This window comes from Exophiala viscosa (assembly GCF_022695815.1).
Source record: "Exophiala viscosa unplaced genomic scaffold EDD37scaffold_1, whole genome shotgun sequence".
Lineage (NCBI taxonomy): Eukaryota > Fungi > Ascomycota > Eurotiomycetes > Chaetothyriales > Herpotrichiellaceae > Exophiala > Exophiala viscosa.
The window spans coordinates 5,071,516-5,090,475 of record NW_026944353.1 but is presented as its reverse complement, the minus strand read 5'-3'; the positions used below and the strand labels follow the sequence as shown (position 1 = coordinate 5,090,475).

The 18,960-nt window shown below is 52.0% G+C and overlaps 7 protein-coding genes across 7 annotated transcripts; 3 read left to right on the top strand and 4 right to left on the bottom strand.

The window, feature by feature from the left end:
• Positions 1-2,187: 2,187 nt before the first annotated feature.
• Positions 2,188-6,824, top strand: EDD37DRAFT_102884 (mitogen-activated protein kinase). The gene has a single exon (XM_062809116.1). It carries the CDS (start codon positions 2,406-2,408, stop codon positions 6,720-6,722), a length of 4,317 nt encoding a protein of 1,438 aa, XP_062676285.1. The 5' UTR covers positions 2,188-2,405; the 3' UTR covers positions 6,723-6,824.
• A 514-nt stretch (positions 6,825-7,338) lies between these two features.
• EDD37DRAFT_672603 (sphingosine kinase) lies at positions 7,339-9,354 on the top strand (the record flags this gene model as incomplete). The annotated part of the gene is made up of 3 exons (XM_062819448.1): positions 7,339-7,483; positions 7,537-7,590; positions 7,642-9,354. The coding sequence occupies 3 exons, from the start codon at positions 7,339-7,341 to the stop codon at positions 9,132-9,134; spliced, it is 1,692 nt and encodes a 563-aa protein (XP_062676284.1). The 3' UTR covers positions 9,135-9,354.
• EDD37DRAFT_102952 (uncharacterized protein) lies at positions 9,253-11,348 on the bottom strand. Its single transcript, XM_062809117.1, has one exon. It carries the CDS (start codon positions 10,920-10,922, stop codon positions 9,423-9,425), a length of 1,500 nt encoding a protein of 499 aa, XP_062676283.1. The 5' UTR covers positions 10,923-11,348; the 3' UTR covers positions 9,253-9,422.
• A 302-nt stretch (positions 11,349-11,650) lies between these two features.
• EDD37DRAFT_586676 (acyl-CoA oxidase) lies at positions 11,651-14,098 on the bottom strand. The gene has a single exon (XM_062814463.1). The coding sequence runs from the start codon at positions 13,930-13,932 to the stop codon at positions 11,833-11,835; it is 2,100 nt and encodes a 699-aa protein (XP_062676282.1). The 5' UTR covers positions 13,933-14,098; the 3' UTR covers positions 11,651-11,832.
• An 817-nt stretch (positions 14,099-14,915) lies between these two features.
• On the top strand, positions 14,916-16,544 carry EDD37DRAFT_557834 (MFS transporter; the record flags this gene model as incomplete). Its single annotated transcript, XM_062813723.1, has 1 exon — positions 14,916-16,544. The coding sequence occupies one exon, from the start codon at positions 14,916-14,918 to the stop codon at positions 16,542-16,544; it is 1,629 nt and encodes a 542-aa protein (XP_062676281.1).
• Positions 16,545-16,577: 33 nt separating this feature from the next.
• Positions 16,578-17,884, bottom strand: EDD37DRAFT_102806 (uncharacterized protein). The gene is made up of 2 exons (XM_062809115.1): positions 17,601-17,884; positions 16,578-17,545 (listed from the first exon to the last, which is right to left on the bottom strand). Exons 1-2 carry the CDS (start codon positions 17,647-17,649, stop codon positions 16,611-16,613), a joined length of 984 nt encoding a protein of 327 aa, XP_062676280.1. The 5' UTR covers positions 17,650-17,884; the 3' UTR covers positions 16,578-16,610.
• On the bottom strand, positions 17,830-18,824 carry EDD37DRAFT_102748 (ubiquitin-conjugating enzyme E2). The gene is made up of 5 exons (XM_062809114.1): positions 18,588-18,824; positions 18,448-18,527; positions 18,261-18,386; positions 18,130-18,209; positions 17,830-18,078 (listed from the first exon to the last, which is right to left on the bottom strand). The coding sequence occupies exons 1-5, from the start codon at positions 18,658-18,660 to the stop codon at positions 18,018-18,020; spliced, it is 420 nt and encodes a 139-aa protein (XP_062676279.1). The 5' UTR covers positions 18,661-18,824; the 3' UTR covers positions 17,830-18,017.
• Positions 18,825-18,960: the final 136 nt, after the last annotated feature.

Sequence of the window (18,960 nt, the reverse complement as noted above, 5' to 3'; positions counted from 1 at the left end):
CGACAAGACCCTAGTCTGTGGTTAACAGCGTGGGAGTTTGGCGAGATGTTTGAACCCTCGAAGAGATGTGTGGAGTTCGGATGGAAGAGTCAGCCCTGGACTAGTTTGCAATATTGGGTGAGAAGAAGGCTGCAGAACGTATGGAGTACAGGATGATATGACGAATGGGATGAGTTGGGGCCATCGTATCTCGGCCTATTTTCTCTTGTCTGTGCTACAGGAAAAAGAAAAAAATAGCCATATGGTGGTCTTTGCGTCTCCTTTGGCTCACCTTGAATTCTGATATATTACCTTGGCGATGATGAATTGGTCGCAAACAGGATTCTCATGTTATTCATGGCCCTCACTGCAACCCTTTGCTGCTTCGTGATACCCTCGTCCTGCCAAGTGCATATGATGTCGAGGAGGAACAGCTTCGCATTGATGACTGCAGCACGCCTTGCACTCACGGCAGTGTAGCGAGGAGGTCTCCCTGCAGGTACTGTTGCCAAGATGTTGGAGAGAGAAACCTTTTTCTTCGGGGCGTGATAAGTCTCATGATGCCTATTGGTTGGATCCTGCCGAAGGTCGTGGGAAGCCAAATTGGCGTCCTCCGGGCGCCACAGAAATCCACAGATAAGCGTCCCCGGCACTTGTCCTCTTTGGGATTTTATTCTTCATTTCTATGACTGTTCTCACTTTTCACACCTGGAAAGGTATCTCAGCCTTGCCATCACCCTTGTTACTACCAGTATGGTAACCTTGTCCTCCGTACACTTTGGGGCATCGTTTTACGAGGAGGTGAACTATCCCTCTTTCTCCTCGTCTGGCGTTGAAATAGCCATTCCTCGATCTACTTGGCTGCGTGCAACAAACCATGATCATGGATTCTTGGGTAGTGTCCACGTTCATCTGCAGCATGCCACCATGGCCGCCTCCAACGTTTGTTTCAGCCTTGGCTTCTGGTTTCCTCGCCCACCTGGGTCGTTACTATTCGCGGTTGATCATTACGCCTATTCCATTACTATACCCGGTCAAAGTATGCTAGATCGAATGCTATGACTTTTTCACGCCATATCGATGACCTGAGATCAAATGGCGAGCACACCATGATTCAGTCTACGTGCCGATTGTTCCGGCCAGCATTCGCAGCGCTTGACCATTGCTATCTTCCTCTATGGACGATGTTACTACGTGAGTGCAGTTTCTTTTCGCTGAATATTGCCTCTGAAAGCCACACAATCATGCTCCATGCACATGCCTTCGGAAACTCCCCCCACATGTCCGTTGTGTTAGAGTGACAGAAGCGTTCATGCGCGACTGTGTGCCTCTGCCCCGGGCTCGTCTGTGGCGATATTGAAAATACTTGCAGATGTGGTTCGTGAGGGCTTAGTCAAGGCTTCCAAACCATGCCAGACATTGGGCATGGGGTCTCCCTGATTTGACCAGACAAAGTCGAGTTGCGGCCTCAAGGCCGACCAATCTCAACCAAGTCTGAGGGTTGAATTGGGAATAGAGACATTTTTTGGGGGCCATCGAGAATTATAAAAAACTGGCAAGCCCACTGCTAAACTGTCTGCAGCAGCCCCGGAAGGCTCCTTATCAAAGGGGCAGCAGCATGTTGACGTGCTGCAACGGCAACTCGGCTCGTCACATTTATTTATTGATGAGGGTGGCACTCGTACGTGAATGAATTGGACGTACCACCAATCATGCACTGGGGATGTTTTCGGCGCATATTGAGGCTCTGGGAGTTTCAAGAGGGGCGTGGTGTCTCGGGAAGTCTAACCGGGGGCCTGGAAAGGAAAGCCGGGCATCAGAAGAGGCTCAAAACACGATCATCATGGATCGACTTGTAATTATGGCTGCAGGAAATACTTCCTGAAGCCGATATCCGGTAAGCGATGTGGTCATCATATATCGAAATAGGAAGCGTCGTTCTGCCCGTTATCGTTGCATTTTCACGAATGAATTGATGTAGAAAAGCCATCAGGCCAGGGACTGTGCAAACATATAGTCAAACCGCTGCCTGCAATTGATGTACCTGTAAACTGGGTATAGAAATTAAGGGAGATCTCCGTAGATGGTGGGGGATTGTTGTCCAAGTTTCGGGACGCTTCAAAGTGGGAATGACCAAGTCGAAGTTGCGATGATCTGCCCCGGTGCCATGGTCGGATAGAATAGCCAGCAATCAAGTTGCGCGCCATACAGGAATGGCGACAAATGGATGCGTCCACAAGTCAATTAAGTCGATAATGTGATCCAGATCCCGGGGCGTGGCTGTCGACACCATGATTTAGGTCGACTTTGTTCATTATCATCAGGTCTTTCCGGCGATTGAGAGAGCATTCATCTTCTTTTTTCACCAAGCGAATATTATTCTTCCCTGGAAAATTTATGCGCTATTGCCTCAAGGGGATGCTGAAATGCATTCATCCGTGGCGAGCCATGGCCTGCTGGCGTCCAGTCAGCCTCTTCATCAGCCACACCTAACCCTCGATCCCTCTGCCGCAGCCACCGAACCTCCTCTTCACCATTCCATGTTACCTGTCCAGACTCAAACTCAAATCCTCGCGCCTTCACCTGTTCGTCCTCTCGCCTCCAGAGTCGGCCCTCGAGCTCCAAGAAGTGAAGAACAACGTATTGAAGAAGGTCGATTACCACCAGTCATGGAGCACCAAGAAATGCCCATCCATCGCCCCAATGGTTCATCCTCTGGCTCCGACGAAGATATCACGCCTCCTTCCGGGTATGCCTATTCCAACCCGTCCTACGACACCTCGGACGGCACTGTAACCTACACACCCACTTCCTCCATCTCTGCATATACTCCTTCTAGCAGTTTTTCATCAAATCTGCCATCTTGGAATTCCTACGGACCTAGACCAAGAGGTGGCAGTGGCGGTCCTCCTCCATCAAACATGGATCGCTCTTTTTCAGGAGAACAACCTCCGCCGACTGACCTGCGTTCTTCGCGGCCAGTAGGCCCCTTGCGCACCCCGTCAAATACCTATGCTCCTCCTCGCCGCCCTCTACAATTATCCTCGTTAAACTCGAAACGCATGCACTCGTCGCAGGCAATGCGTAGCTCCAGAAGAGATCCAAATGCCCAATACAAGGCGCAAGAGAAGGCTTATGTTCAACGAATGCGGCAACAACCTCCAGATTGGCTGGAACATGACCCTCGAACGCCCAGCATTGGTTATAGCACCGATGATGAAACCGACGAAGAATCACCTTCCACCGACCACCCCTTTGATGACCCCTATGATCCCGAGACATTGATGTTCTTGGGTAACGAAGATAATGTGCAACCATCTGGAGAGGAATTACAAAATCCGCAGAACCGTGAGCGGCTCGAATGGCATTTGATGCTTGCTTCCGTCCTCAAGGGCGACGTAGTCAGACAGGAGAAACAGCGTTTGATCGGAACAACTGAACAGAAGACAAGGACAGAGATTGGTTCAGAGATCTGGATTGGAGTCAGAGCCAAATACTATGGGCGGCCATTACAGATGCAGAAGAAAATGATCGAAGAGACCCGTTCCAACCTAGGCCCTACGATTGAGAGTCTTATTGCCTTCGAGATCAAAGGCGAGACCGTGGTTGGGAAGTCGCCCATGGAGCAAGTTGAGGAGGCTGTATCCAATATCGAAAAGTGCGAATGGGCATATTCCTCTAGAAGAGACCTGGGAGCATCTCAGCCGCGGGCGGCAGCAGATGCTTTTCGAGACAGCTGCAACGCCATTTGTGCATGGCACAATATCACTCAGTCAATCAACACCGAGATCGCAGTTTTACAGGCATGGGTTGGGAATCCAGAGCTTGACTTCACAAAACAGAAACGTCGTTCGAGTCACGACGGAGATTTGTCTGATGAGTCTTCATTCATCGATCGAATCCTGAAGGAAGATGGGCTCAAGTCATTGCAAGGCGACAAGAGTATGTTCAAGGGCATCGGCGAGGTCATTACCAAGGCCAAAAGCACGCTAATACAGAATGCCGAAGCATTTGCAGCTCGACATCTGCCTCCTTATATTGAAGAATTGTTGACTTTGATCAATTTTCCTTCGAGGTTAATCCAGGAGATCATTCGCAGGCGTTTGTCATATGCGAGAAAGATGAAGGAATCAACGCAACAGTCGATCATGATCATAGACCAGATGATCTCACAGTTCCAGATTTTGATGCGTCTTGCTTGTCTGATTAAGCGGCAATATCTTGCAATTTCGCACCCAGAGCCCGGATGGGATTTGCCACCATGCATCGACGAGGCATTCGACTCGGGCATTGTTGAAGCCCTGAAGTTCTACTTCAAAATGCTGAATTGGAAATTGGGTGCCAACAAAAACACTTTCCGTGAAGCAGAAATTCTCGAACAGGAGTGGGGCTTCTCGAACGAGATCGGACGGCAGCTCGAAAGCGGTGATATTGAGGTTGCAGAACAATTTAGCTCCCTGACAGCAAAGTCGCTCCTTCGGTTAACCGCTTCATTCGAGCGGGAACTGCGATCCAAGCCTGACGAGACGACTCAAGAAATGGAAAAACGATACAAGGCGATCCTCGATTCGGTGCGTGTCCGGCAACGAAAGCTGTTTCGATTTTCACGAATTCTAAGGCAACGCTTCGAGAATGCAACCGAATTCAACCTATCCATGGACGGAGAACAGATGCTGGGCTTCACGGAGTCACTTATCATGTCTGGTCACTTTCTCGTGGACATGGGTCCGAGCAGTCCGAAAGGAGTACATTTCATTGCTTCTCCTTCGTTGTGGAACAGGCCCAAGGAAATACAGTCAATACTGGGCACATCTTTCCACGCAGACGATGCACCGGAAGACCCCTCGAACCCGTATATCTTGGTGATGAGGCCAGAAGACGACATGATTTGGGAAGGACAACGTATGGACGTCGACGTCCTGGAACTCCCCAACGATGTCAGACTGGGCCGCCTTCGACTGGTCGCGGACGGCTCATCTCTTCGTCTTCAAGGTGCTCGGATGGAATTTGCCAATGCGATTGGTCGAGAGCTTGACGTTGTTATTGAGCAACGAGCCAACCTGTCGCGGGTCAATATGGAGCTCGGCAAGATCAAAAAGACAACCTTTAAACTGTCAAACACCATCATGGAGAGTGTCGAAGTTGTGCGATCTCAAAACGGCGGAATTGCAAGTCCCGAGCTGGTTCAGTCATGTTTTGCTTTTGCCACAGAATTCGGGAAGAGGTCCTTGACATATATGGATGCGAACCGCAGAATGATGAACAACTTGAAGCTTACCAGGTTGGCGTTGGATTGGATCAGTTTCATCTGTGATGACTGCGATGCTGCTGATCGGAGGACATTCAAATGGGCTGTTGTCGCGTTGGAGTTCGCCATGGCCATGACTCGCGGACGGAACATTCTGGACATCAGTGAAGAAGATTACAGACGGATCAGGCTGAAGGTCGCTGGCTGCATGTCAGTCCTCATCTCACACTTCGATATCATGGGCGCCAGATCGACGTTAGCAGCACAACAGGAGAAGTCAAGGATGGAAGCTCTCAGCGGTATGAACAAGCGGCTGGACTTCAACAAGCTACGGAATGACGAAGATTGCCGCAAAGAAATGTGTGTGGAAAGGTTGGCACAGTTGAATGCGATTGACCAGACACGAGAAGAGCGTGGCACCAAGACGTCTCTCGGGCGTGTGTTGGAGGGTTCGAACGAGGCCGATCGATCGCTTACTTTCCTGTCTGCATCCGCGACGAACATCACCATGAGATGGCAACAAGGGCAATTCGTGGGTGGTGGAACGTTCGGTTCCGTCTATGCTGCACTCAATCTCGACACTGGTACTTTGATGGCTGTCAAGGAGATCCGTCTACAAGATCCGCAACTGATACCGACCATTGTCAAACAAATCGGCGATGAGATGGGTGTTTTGGCTGTTCTCGATCATCCCAATATCGTGTCGTACTACGGTATTGAGGTGCATCGAGACAAGGTGTACATCTTCATGGAGTACTGCTCTGGAGGTTCGGTCGCGGGACTGCTGGAGCATGGCCGCATAGAAGACGAGACAGTGATCATGGTCTACGCCCTGCAGATGCTGGAAGGTCTTGCATACCTCCATTCGGCACACATTGTTCACCGAGACATCAAACCCGAGAACGTCCTCCTCGATCATAATGGCGTCATCAAATATGTCGATTTTGGCGCTGCGAAGATCATCGCGCGTCAAGGGCAGACCATCATGGCTGCAGAGCAACCCGCAAAACGGGTTCCAGGTGACGGTCCACATGGTCCGAACAACGCAGCAGTCGCCCGACAACCACAGAAGACGATGACGGGAACCCCTATGTACATGTCTCCTGAGGTCATTCGAGGCGATGGGCCAGCAACCTCTCGATTTTCTGGAGCTGCTGACATCTGGTCACTTGGCTGCGTGATACTCGAGATGGCCACAGGGCGCCGTCCTTGGTCGACATTGGACAACGAGTGGGCCATCATGTACAACATTGCACAGGGCAATCCGCCGCAAATGCCCACTGAAGATCAATTCAGCGACATGGGTATTGACTTCTTGAAGAAGTGTTTCGAGCGGGATCCTGCTAAGAGGAGTACAGCAGCTGAACTGCTACAGCATCCGTGGATTGTCGAAATTCGGAAGTTGGTGGTGGATGATGCTGATGCTCAAACCCCCAGAAGCGACTCTAGTGGAGGAGTATCTTTGGTCAGTCGACAGAACTCTTCGACAATGTGAGACATGCAAGTTCTATCGGGAAGGCGACCTAAATATAGCAAGAGCCATGGTGTTCTACCCTTTGACAACGCAGTCAGGCAATTCTGCTGGCTACACGTATATTTATATTCGAACAAGCAAATGCATTCTTCATCCGGCTGACCACCACGTGTGATCCGTGCCTTGTACCTCTGTAACGATCTAGTAGTCCTGTGTGGCCTTTGTCAAAACCCCAACGAGCCTGTGCTTCCGCGGTGCCCGGACAATTCCATTACGGGCGGAAATATTGGAACGAGTCTGACGTATCCCGTTTGACTTTCCCGGGGCCGGGGGCGTGTCAGCCGAGTCTTTCCAAGGCAAAAAGAACAAGCGAGACCAGTCCAAGATGCCGTACCATCCAGTTCACGCGGTTTCCTGTTCCTTTCCCACATCCAACATCCTCAACCACTGACTAGTACTGTATCTTGTTCTCACTTCACTCGTTTGCGTGAGATCAGCATTTTCTCCATTGATTAACCATCCCTCCGGAGTAATGGACTGACTTTCCGGCATCAGCATCCCCACCAGCGTCTTGGTCTTCATTGGGGTGGTCTGCCTGTTTCATTCTCATTATGCCCTCGTGCACACGTTGCTAGTCATGGCCCGTACAAGACCCAGCGACGCAGATCCCTTCACGGACAGCGCCGCCATACACGACGAGCGAGATGCCATTGTCGAGTCTACCCTAAGTGTTGGGCGCAATGCGACCCTCACATTAGGCACCGATGCGGTCATTGTGCTAGGTTTGAACACTCCTCTTTATGAACGCTGGGCCATCTCTGATACCTCTGCGCAGATGAAGGACTCCACCGAGACTCGGGCTTCAACTGCTTCGGCCTGCTCCCTCAGAGTATGTGTGCTTCCTCCTGTTTTGTGAGCACACTGACAAGATGAACAACAGAAACCACCAGCACACACACGGTACCCTACTTCAACGTCCTCTGGGCTGAGATTGTCAAGGGCGATCTCACCATCCAATATGCGAGACCGACTTCGAAATCCGCACAATCCCCCGTCCACGTCGCATACGTAAACTACACGTTAGAAAATTCGACATCCGCAGAAGAGAAGGCCGCACGTTGGATAGCGAGGCTATTAGACCGGGCGTACGGGCGCGCCCAACGCAACAAGAGAATTAAGGTACTGATCAATCCATTCGGTGGCGCGGGCAAGGCCGCCAAAATCTACACAAAATCCATCGAGCCCATATTTGCTGCGGCGCGGTGCGAAGTCGACGCTGAGCGAACCACACATAAGGCCCACGCAGTGGAGATCTGCGAAAACCTGAACATCAACGCCTTTGACGTCGTGGCGAGCGCTTCCGGCGACGGCCTGCCCCATGAATGCATCAACGGGCTCGCAAGGAAGCCCAACGCAGCAGAAGCCCTACGCAAAGTCGCAGTCGTACAATTGCCTTGCGGCACGGGCAACGCCATGTCCTGGAACTTGACGGGCACGGCTGAGCCGAGCACAGCGGCGCTGTGCATCGTCAAGGGCCTACGTACTCCACTTGACCTGATCAGCGTGACGCAGGGGAGCACCAGGACGCTGTCATTCCTGTCACAGTCACTAGGGATCGTAGCCGAGAGTGACCTGGGCACCGAGAACATCCGGTGGATGGGTGACGCCAGATTCACGTTCGGGTTCCTGGTGCGATTGCTGGGCAAGACGCTCTACCCGGTCGAGATCGCGGTGAAGACGGAGATTGAAGACAAGCAGGCCATCAAGCGACATTATGCCAAGCAAGTTGCCAAACGGGCACAGGCAGGCGGACTAGCGCAGCACGATCTTGACGGACCCCTGGACACCTCGACGAACTTGGGTCTGCCACCGCTGCAGTACGGGACGGTGAACGACCCGTTGTCCACATATGCAGGGTGGTCGCCGATGACACCCTACCCGAACCTAGGCAACTTCTACTGCGGGAACATGACTATGATGGCGGCGGATGCGCCATTTTTCCCTGCCGCCCTGCCCTCGGACGGTATGTTAGATCTGGTCACGATAGACGGGGACATTTCGCGGATGCAGGCAATTGATCTGCTTCTGTCAGTCCCCAAAGGCACATTCTTCGACAAGGAGTGCGTGAGATACCGCAAGGTGAAGGCCGTGAGGGTCATGCCGCAATTCGGGCAGAAGGCGGGACTGGAGCAGAATGAGCGCCGACAAAACACACTGGGCAAGATGCTCGATCGGATCGGCGCTCAGGGCAACGGGCGCAATGCGTCGAGGGACGGTGGGTACTTCAGCGTTGATGGCGAAAAGATGCCCTTTGAACCGTTCCAGATCGAGGTGCATAGGAGTCTTGGGACTGTCTTGAGCAAGAATGTCGGCGTGTATGAAGCTATTGGACCCAAGGGCTGGGAGGATCTGGATACTGCGACGGGAGAGTGAGGGCAATCAACGTCTCTGAGCAGAGGATTTGCCATTCGCCTGAGTCTTCTTCGGGGCCCGGTAAGAAGACACGAAGAAGCATGCACAGGATAAAAAGATGATGGTGTTCGGGATGAGACTTCAGTCTGGCATCTTGGTTTTGTGTTTTGGGAAAGTGACATTGCTCATTATATCTCTTGTCAAATGATACCCTGCTACGGCTACTGCTACTGTGCTCCATTCTGCCATGGTGGAAGGCGCTTATATAAAACAAAAGTATATCTTGAACAGGTCTACATTGGCAACTTCTTAGAAGAAAGCTATCGTTCTGATCTCGATGCTCTCACGAAGCGGCGCATCAGGTGGTGAGTTCGGATCCTCGAATGCACTGTGCCCGACGAACCGCGCGCGTCCATCGGTCTCGGAGTCGTATGTTTTCAAGATAATGACGTCCGAAGGAGTCATCTGGGGGAAATACCACCACTTGGGCTTCGGCGAATATCGCATAACGTAATTTTCGCCGATGCGATCACGATAGTGGAGGTACAATTTGAAGAAATCGTCCATGGGTGCCGAAGAGACATCGCACATGGCCAGTGGTCTTTCTTGGACCGTGTGGTGCAGCGGCTTCCACACATTGAAGAATGACACCCGCCGAGAAAGGAGTTCATCGGCCTCGTCCTTCAGCAGTTGGCGCACACGGACGGGGCCAGACTCGGCCGTGTAATCACAGTGTACCAGCATCACTGGAGCTCGTTGAGAAGTGTTGGTTTCTTGAGTCAATCTTTTGGCTTCATTCCGCTTCGTCCGGATGGTATGATCAAAGACAAGAACACGCTTGGCCCCAGTGGCTCCCTTGAGGAAATCCACTACTTCTGGGTAGAATTGTTCCCGAACCGACTCCTCGATTTCCCAGCCCGCAAAATCGGTCTGAATCTGATGGAGGGAGAAACCCTCCTTGTCCACCGAAAACGAATCGGCTCGAGACCACCCGTCCGTGACTGGCAGTTCGTGTGGATCATCCCCAGGCTCGTGGATGTCCTTTGCCGCTCCCGAGTCGTAGAAGTACAGCTCAGTGCGCTTGTCAACGTCCTTTGTATAATTGAAATTAGCGCTAACTGTTTTGGCATTGGCATTAGTGCCATTGCTGGCACCGTTGGTGCTGGCAGCCTTACCTGGCAGCAACGCCTTGTCGACCGCCGACTGAGTCTTCTGCCATTCAGGAAGTTCCTCAATCTGCTTCATCCAACGTGTAAGGTGGGTGTATCGTTCCAGCGGAAGTTGTTGAGCGGCGTGCAGATGCATTGGTGAAGCGACGGCGACGTCAGCGATAGTGAGACTGTCGCCAGCGAGCCACTTGGTCCGAGACAACTGTTCCTCTAGGATTGCGGCATGTTTGTGCCATTTTGGTGCTTCGCCATCGATGACCGACTGGTCTGGTTCTTCTTTGAGCAGCGGTTTTACCACAAATTCCACCAGATAGATGTAGCATGAAGGAAACCAGACGGAGGTCTCCCAAAGAAGCCAGCGGTTGACGAGGCATCGTTGCTTTGCATTCTTCGGGTATAACGAGCCACTGTCATCGGCGGCATACTGCAAGATGGCATTGGACTCGGTGATCTTCAAGTCTCCATCAATTGCAGCAGGGACCGTGCCATGTGGGTTGATCTCTTTGAGAAATTCGGGACTCTTGTGCTCGCCAGTGAAGTAGTCAATGTGGTGAAATTGGTATTCTGTGCCCAAAAGGCCCAGGCCAGCCAACACCTTGCGACTGTTGACCGTACAAGGATCGCAATAGACTTGGAGCATGATGATTTGTCAGGAGCTAAAATGGCGTGGTAATAGCCATAGAAGTACTTTCCGTCAAAAGCGACGCCACAGCTCCAAATCAATCTTCTGGGTAAAACTCGAGCATGATATAAGGAAGACCAAGGACCCTTTACCCCGCCTTTGGCGGAGGGACTCATTCGGGGCGATGGAAACCTATCTTTCGTAAGTTTATATCTCAAATACCTTCGGGCAGACGGCTATTGGTCTCCGACCTCGTATGTTGTGATGAGCAGCAGGGCTGTCGTGGGAAGGACGACGTAGCCTCACTGAGACATGCGAGGGAGTGGGGATCGTGCACCGACTTTCGAGCGGGCGCGATCGATTCTGGAGTTGATCTCCTCGCGAATCCTCGGCTATCTCCAAGCATACCACTAAGAAGACGGAAGAACCTTAGTCGTGTTCAAGACGTGCTCAAACAGGAAGAGTGTAGCCGCTCGAGAAGACTGTTGTGCGACTCGAATGCGGCCTGTTAGTGGGTCGATTACGCCTCCGTCCCCGTAATGCGGGGATATCCCGTTTAAGCCTTTCGCGTGGGGGAATGACGTGGGAGTTCCTCCTCGAGAGACTATCCCTCTTATACTCATTAACTCGCTTATGTCAGGGATATTAGGTCCTTAATTCAGGATCAATGGTCTTGCGCTACCACTGAACAGTGGTGCAAGTGGTCCGATACAATGACGGGATGTATGAAACGTACGCTCTAGATTGATAGATGAACCCTTGCGAGAAACGAATTTCTTTCTACATAACGTGAAGCCGCTAGCCTACCATACACGAAGATCCGCGGCCTCTACAAGATGGAAGCATTTCAGATCTTATAGACCCCTGTTAATCATTCTAGGCCCAGCAATATACCAAAAAGCCTCTTAATGCACTGCATGTGAAGGATCTACAACTTGCTTCTCAGGTTGGCCCGATTGTCCTGCTTGAACAACACCTTCGAATCCGGGTAGGGATCAAAAGTGATATCGTTCAGAGGATTGATCTCGCTCGCCCGGTGGAACATGTCTTCGTAGACCTTCCCGTCATACCGTCCAAGAGAGCTGTCGAGTTGCCAGTCCGGGAACTTCCAGGCATCGACCAGTCTGACAGCGTGAGGTCGAATTTCTTCAAGCAGCTTCATGACAGCCTTGGTGCGAGCAAGCGTGATTTGTCGGACAGTCACAGCAGCGGAAGAGTAGAACTCTGAAGCCTCGCTCTCTAGAGTGTTCAGAGCGTAAAGGTGGAACAGTTTGTGGAGGAGGGAGACGGTATCGGGATCCAGCTGCTTAGTGGTGTTGGAGTCGTTGAGTGCCTGGTGGAAGTTCTTGACGATCATGTACTGCGCATGCGCGGTGGATAGCCGCCAGAAGTCCACGAGCAAAGAATTCCACGACTGCTTGTCCTCATCACGATGTCGGAGAGCCTCAAAGGTCAAGAAAGCGACACGCCAGGCGAAGGCAGCAACAAGATCGTCGTCATTGCCAAGCACGTCGAAGGCGGCGCCAATGTCTCTTCGTTTGATAAATTCCGTCAAGATTCGAGTAGTATCGTTGTCTGCTGCCTTGCCTTTGAGAACGGCACGGGCAGACTTGAGCAGATATCGGCTGACTTGTTGTGTCAACATGTAGTTGTCGCCTTCCCAGGTGACGGTCGGTAGATAGTCGGCATACCAACTGCCAATACCTGAGAATGAACTGTAACCGTGACCTCCGCAAGCTCGGCGGCAGACCTCGAGACCTTCAGCAGCTGTCGTGGAGGCAAGGGCTTTCAGAGCACAGCTTGTGGCGTGAAGGTCTGCGAGGAGATCGGTACCAGGGTTGAGTTCTTCTGGCCCCGGAGCACGGTTTGCGTCAGAGAGCTTGCCCACATCATCCTTCATGCGCTTTTGGTTCTCGTCATACAGTTGAATCATGCCCCGGCCGGTGAAGTGGAGGGCGTAAGTGGCGGCGAGAAGAGGTAGCAGTCGGATTTGCACCATGGTGTAATTCAGAACTTGGTTCTCGCCTGGCTCGTTGGCGGGAGCGTCGCGGTCTTGAAACTGTCTTCGGACAGCGCAGTATCGAGTCGCGATTGTGACACCGCGGGCGAGAACGGAGCCCGACTGCAGGACGATGTTGCTTCGGACCCAGGTCAAAGTGCCATAGATGAGCGACGGATTTGAAGGACGGACGTATTTGTTGGTGTTGGGGTCGATTCGGGAAAATCGTGCAAGCATGTTGATGTGGGGTATCTTAACATTCTTGAAAAGGAGAAAACCATTATCCATGGTGTTATAGCCGAACTTGGGGCCAATATCACCCACATGGACGTTGGGAAGAGGCTCGTGGGTTTTTAGGTCTCTGATCTGAACAACGAATGGGTGAGGGCCGTAGTTTTTGCCATTGATGTATAGCTGTGCCATGACGACGGCGTGATTGGCGGCTTTTCCAAGAGAGCCAATCCACCATTTTGAGGCTGTCAAGTGAGGAGAGTGCAGCGTGAAATTTTTGTCATCCGCATTCCAGGTAGCTGTGGTCTCCAGACCTCGTACATTTGAGCCGTGACCGAGCTCAGTCTGGGCATAACAACCGATGATCTTATAGGCTTCGGCCTTTTCGAGGAAGATTTTGTGTTGTTCGGGAGTGCCTTGTTCTCGTAATGTGACGAGGAACATACTCGCGTGGAGGCCGTAGGGAGTGGGCTCACTGATGAGCTCGTTGGCAGCCATGAATTCATCTCTGGACCATTTGTGTTCGACTTGCAGCTGTTGAAGTCTCTTTCCCTTTGCCAACGATGCTTCGATTCTTTCTGTCCTGCCGCTGAAGTAGTTCTGGGATTTGTCGAAGACCGGCTCAGCTTGTAAGATCCTCAAGATCCGGTCGTTCCGCTCAAGTATCGCTTTGGTAAACATAAAGCCTGCCAACTGGTCGACATTCAGGTTTGACTTGGCTCGTTCTTGCGAAAGGAGCTCTGAGCCCTGAGGGCCAGAAGGCTTGAGAGCCTTGACCCATTCTGGATTGGAAGGCATGTTGATGGTGGTGGTAAGAGAGGGTGAGGTGGAGGGACTGACCGAGAGGAATAGAGATCTGTGAGAAGAGTGACCCTTTGATTATATCACGAGCCTCGGGGAAAGGGCGAAGGCGCAGAAGAATAATAATCGCATGAGACGCAGGGACTGAAGGGAGTGTTGTGGCAGAATGACATGCTTGTGCTTATGCTTGTGCTTGCATGATGCTCACAAAAGGGTCAAAGTGCCAGTTGCCTCGGTAGTTGCCGTAAAGGGACTAGCGTCCATATCAGTATCATCAACTTCGTGCGTAAGACAAAAACACATTCTGAGAATAGCCGTCGCATAACCCTCAGAAGACCCTCAATCGACACGCCACTTCTCCATCCAACTCGCTTTGCCACTCTGGAGTACGATGAAATACGGAGGAGCCCTCCTTACGGGGCCGTTCTCGAGCCTCGGCTGATCAGAGATTGCAATTGCAGTCCTACATGGTAGGTATGCCTGCGAAACTGAGTCTTGCCCCCAAGAGAGCATTGCTGCCGGGCACAAGGCTGCACATATCGAAAAAGACAGAGAGAGAGTTCTACTTGATATCACATGTGATCGGTGTCGTGCCCCGGCAGAACAACCCTCACTCTGTCGTCAAGAGATCGATCATATCCTTGGTATTCAGAGTAGAGCAGTTGCCTTTGTAGAGATTGTCAATACCGTTCATTTCATTCATACTCGATGAGTGCATAGCGGAAAGTGCCTGGAGTTCCAACTCGTCAATGAACTCATTCACTGTGACTTGTTCCTGACGAGGCTGCCGGTGATACGATTAGCCGAGGATGCGCCGGGTCTGATGCGCTTCTCTTTTCGTGTAACCCTTCACACGACACATGTCATCTTGCTGAGTCCACACAGTATGCCTACTATTCCTACATTCATTCATGAGAGATCATGACCATCCTCCGAACAAGACAGGACTCGGTGAAGAGGAAGACGTGGAACTCGCAGAGATGCCCTCAATCCAGGAAGATACATCCCCCAACGCACCTCTGATCCGCGCAAGGGAAGACGATGATAATGCGCTGCACGATGGACCTACCACTCCCTCGGCCCTCCAGCACTCCGGGAACGCGTTTATATGGGCTTTGACGGTAGCAGCCTGCGTCTCCGGGCTTCTATTTGGCTATGACACAGCCTCAATAAGTGGCATGCTTGTTTCCATCGGCACAGATCTCTCCTCGCGACCTCTGTCCAACCTTGACAAAGGCTTCATAACCTCCTCTACGAGTTTCTTCGCCCTCGTCGCGAGCCCAGTCGCTGGCAGCCTGGCCGATACAGTGGGCAGAAAGAATATCATTCTCTTCTCGGACGGTCTTTTCATCTTTGGCGCATTATGGCAGGCATTCACAAGTTCAGCATGGGGCATGATACTCGGAAGAAGTGTCGTGGGCTTCGCAATCGGCGGAGCGAGTTTGATTGTACCATTGTACATAGCTGAACTTGCTCCTGGTCACCTGAGAGGCAGACTAGTAACCGTCACGCTTCTCTTCATCACTGGCGGTCAAGTCATTGCGTATCTTGTGGGGTGGGCCTTCTCTACCATGTCCGGCGGCTGGAGATGGATGGTAGGATTAGGAGCAGCCCCAGCAATCGCCCAGATCGCTATGCTGGTCTTCATGCCAGAAACACCACGATTTCTGGCAAAGGCTCAAAAGGAGGTCGAGGCACGTGCTGTGCTTGCGAAAGTGTATCGAGGCATGGTGCCTGACACATCCGAGCTCATTGCCGAGACCATGTCGGCCATCAAAAAGGAAATCCTCGAAGAAGAGGAAGCACACGTCCAGCTGAAAACTTCCGAATCTGGATCATGTATCCCTCCTACATTGCATTCGCTCCTATTACATCCACCACACGCTCGAGCCCTCGCTATCACTTGCATTCTTCAGGGTTTGCAGCAGCTTTGCGGCTTCAATTCACTCATGTACTTTTCCGCGACCATCTTTCAGCGACTGCGCTTCTCGTCGCCTACCTTGACATCATTGAGCGTCGCGGGCACAAACTTTTTGTTCACTATCGCCGCTTTTCACCTGATCGACCGCGTCGGTCGACGGCGGATACTTCTGATCACCGTTCCGCTAATGACGGTTGCGCTAGTACTCTGCGCAACGGCTTTCTCGTTCGTAGAAGCACCACAGCAGCATCAGATCAAGGCACCGGAAAGCAATGCCGACACGATCCCGAACACCCGCTTGCCTGCCATTGGGATTCTCGTGGCCATACTTCTGTACGTCTCGACGTACGCTATGGGTCTAGGCCCCGTGCCCTGGCAGCAGTCCGAACTGTTCCCCTTGAGCGTCCGCTCACTGGGCTCAGGTCTGGCAACCGCTACGAATTGGGGCTGCAATACTGTTGTTGGGTTGACGTTCCTCCCCATGATGGATCTTCTGACTCCAACGTGGACGTTTGTGTCATATGCGCTCGTCTGCTTGATTGGATGGCTGATCATCTGGCATATATACCCGGAGACCATGGGGCTTGGGTTAGAGCAGGTTGGTGATTTGCTCAAGGACGGATGGGGAGTCAAAGAGAGCATGGATAGGCTTAAAGCCACGAGAAGATCTAGACGGGCATTGGAATAGAGTCTGCTTATTGGATAGATGATACAGATAGTACATCAAAAGCTGCTCGCGCGGCACGTTTCGGTTCTACGCAACAGCACGTCTGTCGTCCGTCGGAGCCACGCCAGCCGCTAAATCGGCCGCAGCCTTCTTCCTTGCCATGCGACGCTCATGTTTCGCTTCCCTCCTCTCCTTTTCTTTCAAATCCCTCTCCGCCAGCACAATCTGCCACAGTCTCTTTCCCAGATGGGCATGCTTGCGCTGCTGATCGATGTACTTGTCCGTGAGTTCGTTGTCGGCATCAACAAAGGTCTGCCGCCATGTTGCCTCGTGGTTCTTGTTCCGGCCCAAGGCTTTTGCATCGTCAATGCCGTGACGCTTGCTCAGGATGTGATCCCAGTCATCTTCGCATTCCGCCAGGTGGGCGGCCTCCTCCATCTCTTCGTGCTGTTTGAATCGCTTGAGACCCACTTTCACCTTGTTCTTGATGACTCGGTTCAACAGCACTGGCTGCGGACCGGAGTATTTGAGGATAGGGATGCCCTGAGTGACGATGAGGTTTGGAGGCTTGCGCACGCCGGTGCGGATCTGGGATAATGGTTGCGGGTATTGGAAAATGCGCGGGCTCGAAGGGTCGGATACGTAGTTGGCTGGATTTTTGACTTTCTTGATGTGCTCGTGATGTCTGGCTCGCGAAGGCGGCGGAGGTTTCCAGTGTGAGGCGAGCTTCTCACGCACCGCTGCCGTTTGCTCTGCCTGCAGTGTCATCGACTCCAGTAAACCCCCCAGGTGGTTGAGCGAGTCCGCCGCCTTCGCGCTACAAGAGCGCAGGAGATCGAGAAAATCATGGCCGGCCGTGATCCCATTCACTATCTGGGTTGGAGATTGCAGATCGCGATCTTCCTGAAAGCGATAGCCTACGAGAGACCGCAGCGTTTGCTTGGTGTCATGATTTGCTTCGGCGCCCAATGCTTGGGAAACACCTCCGCACTCTCTGAGGAGTGCCCGGTATAGGGAGAGACCTGCTGGCTGTTAGCCGATTGGATCCTGGTATTTAGGAGTGTCTTACATGCTAGCCTGTGAGCGCCTGACTCTCGCGCAAGGTTGAGATGTGGCATTCGCACATCTCTACGTTGGGTAGCCCAAGTGTAGCAGTGTCTTGAAAGTTATGTCTCCAAGTTTTGACTTGTACCGGAAAATCTACGGGAGCATTGCGGCCTCGTTATGGATCGTCAATATGAGTCACGTGACCATCGACAAGACAGAGATCTCGTGCCGTTCGAGTTCGCAGAGTTCTGGTTACGCAGCCTGCCAGAGGCCTTTCGTAAGGCTTTAGTAGAAGATAAATGCCGAGTGCACACATGATGCCCGTTGTAATCCCAGCGCATAACCACATCAACAACCCCTAGCGCCGGATCATGCATCATCGATTCCTGATCAATCGTCGCTGTGTGGCAAAGAAAACTCCTGTAAGCATGCTGTGAAGTAGCCAGACTAAAATGTGGTCCCCTCCGGAGGCTGCGGTAGCTTCTTGTGCTGAGGCAGGGCCATGTATCTATCGCCAAACTTAGGTTCTCAGTTCAGCATATCGTGCGCCAGGACATACCTTCTCAGCTCAATCAGGATTGTCTCCATTGTGAAGTCTCGCCTCCAGTTTGCCAGGCAAGGCAGTTTTGATGGATCCACCTGGGGAGACCAACATCAGCTCTTGAACAATTCACTAGGTCTTTCTCTCACCTTTCCGCTCTTTTGATCGACACAAGGCAGGTTTATTCTTGAAACAAATTGGATCGTTGGCGGAAGGTCAGGGTAGCTGTTGCCGCAGTGGATGTTGACACTATAGATGCGATTCTCGTGGGCACTCTGCATCGCCACAATTAGTCTTGTGGTGAAGCCTGAGCCATAGACTCTCAGGTGTACATACATGAGGAGGTCCGAGGATTGTACCATTCCAATTTGTCATCATCAGGTCATCGCTGTCTGCCAGTCCATATGAACATGCCTCTGCGAGCACAGTCAGTCTGCAAGTCTGCTCTGCGGCGAGTGAGAGAGCCGATCACGCACCTGCGCCGAGTCCTTTCTCGCCTTTCTCCAACTCCTCCAAGAGTCGAAAGTTGCGAGGTACTTTGGCACCCATGATTGATGAAGAGTCAGTCTGCTCACTCAGTCGAAGTATACCAGAGTGAGGTGGGTGACGTGACGTTGTTGCTGTTGCAGGTTCGAGGTGGATGAGTACAAATTGTTGGAGAAGGCAACTCGATCATTAAAGGCGAGAGGGGCAGTAACTTAACTGATCGAAGTGGGCACGCGCCGCAATGCAAATGCAAGGTTCAGGCCTCAGCCTTGTGCCTTCCGAGTGACAGCCTTGGCACGTGCCTGCCCTCAGCTCTTTGAATCATTTGGACACTGTATCACATTCAACTTCACCGAAGAGTAT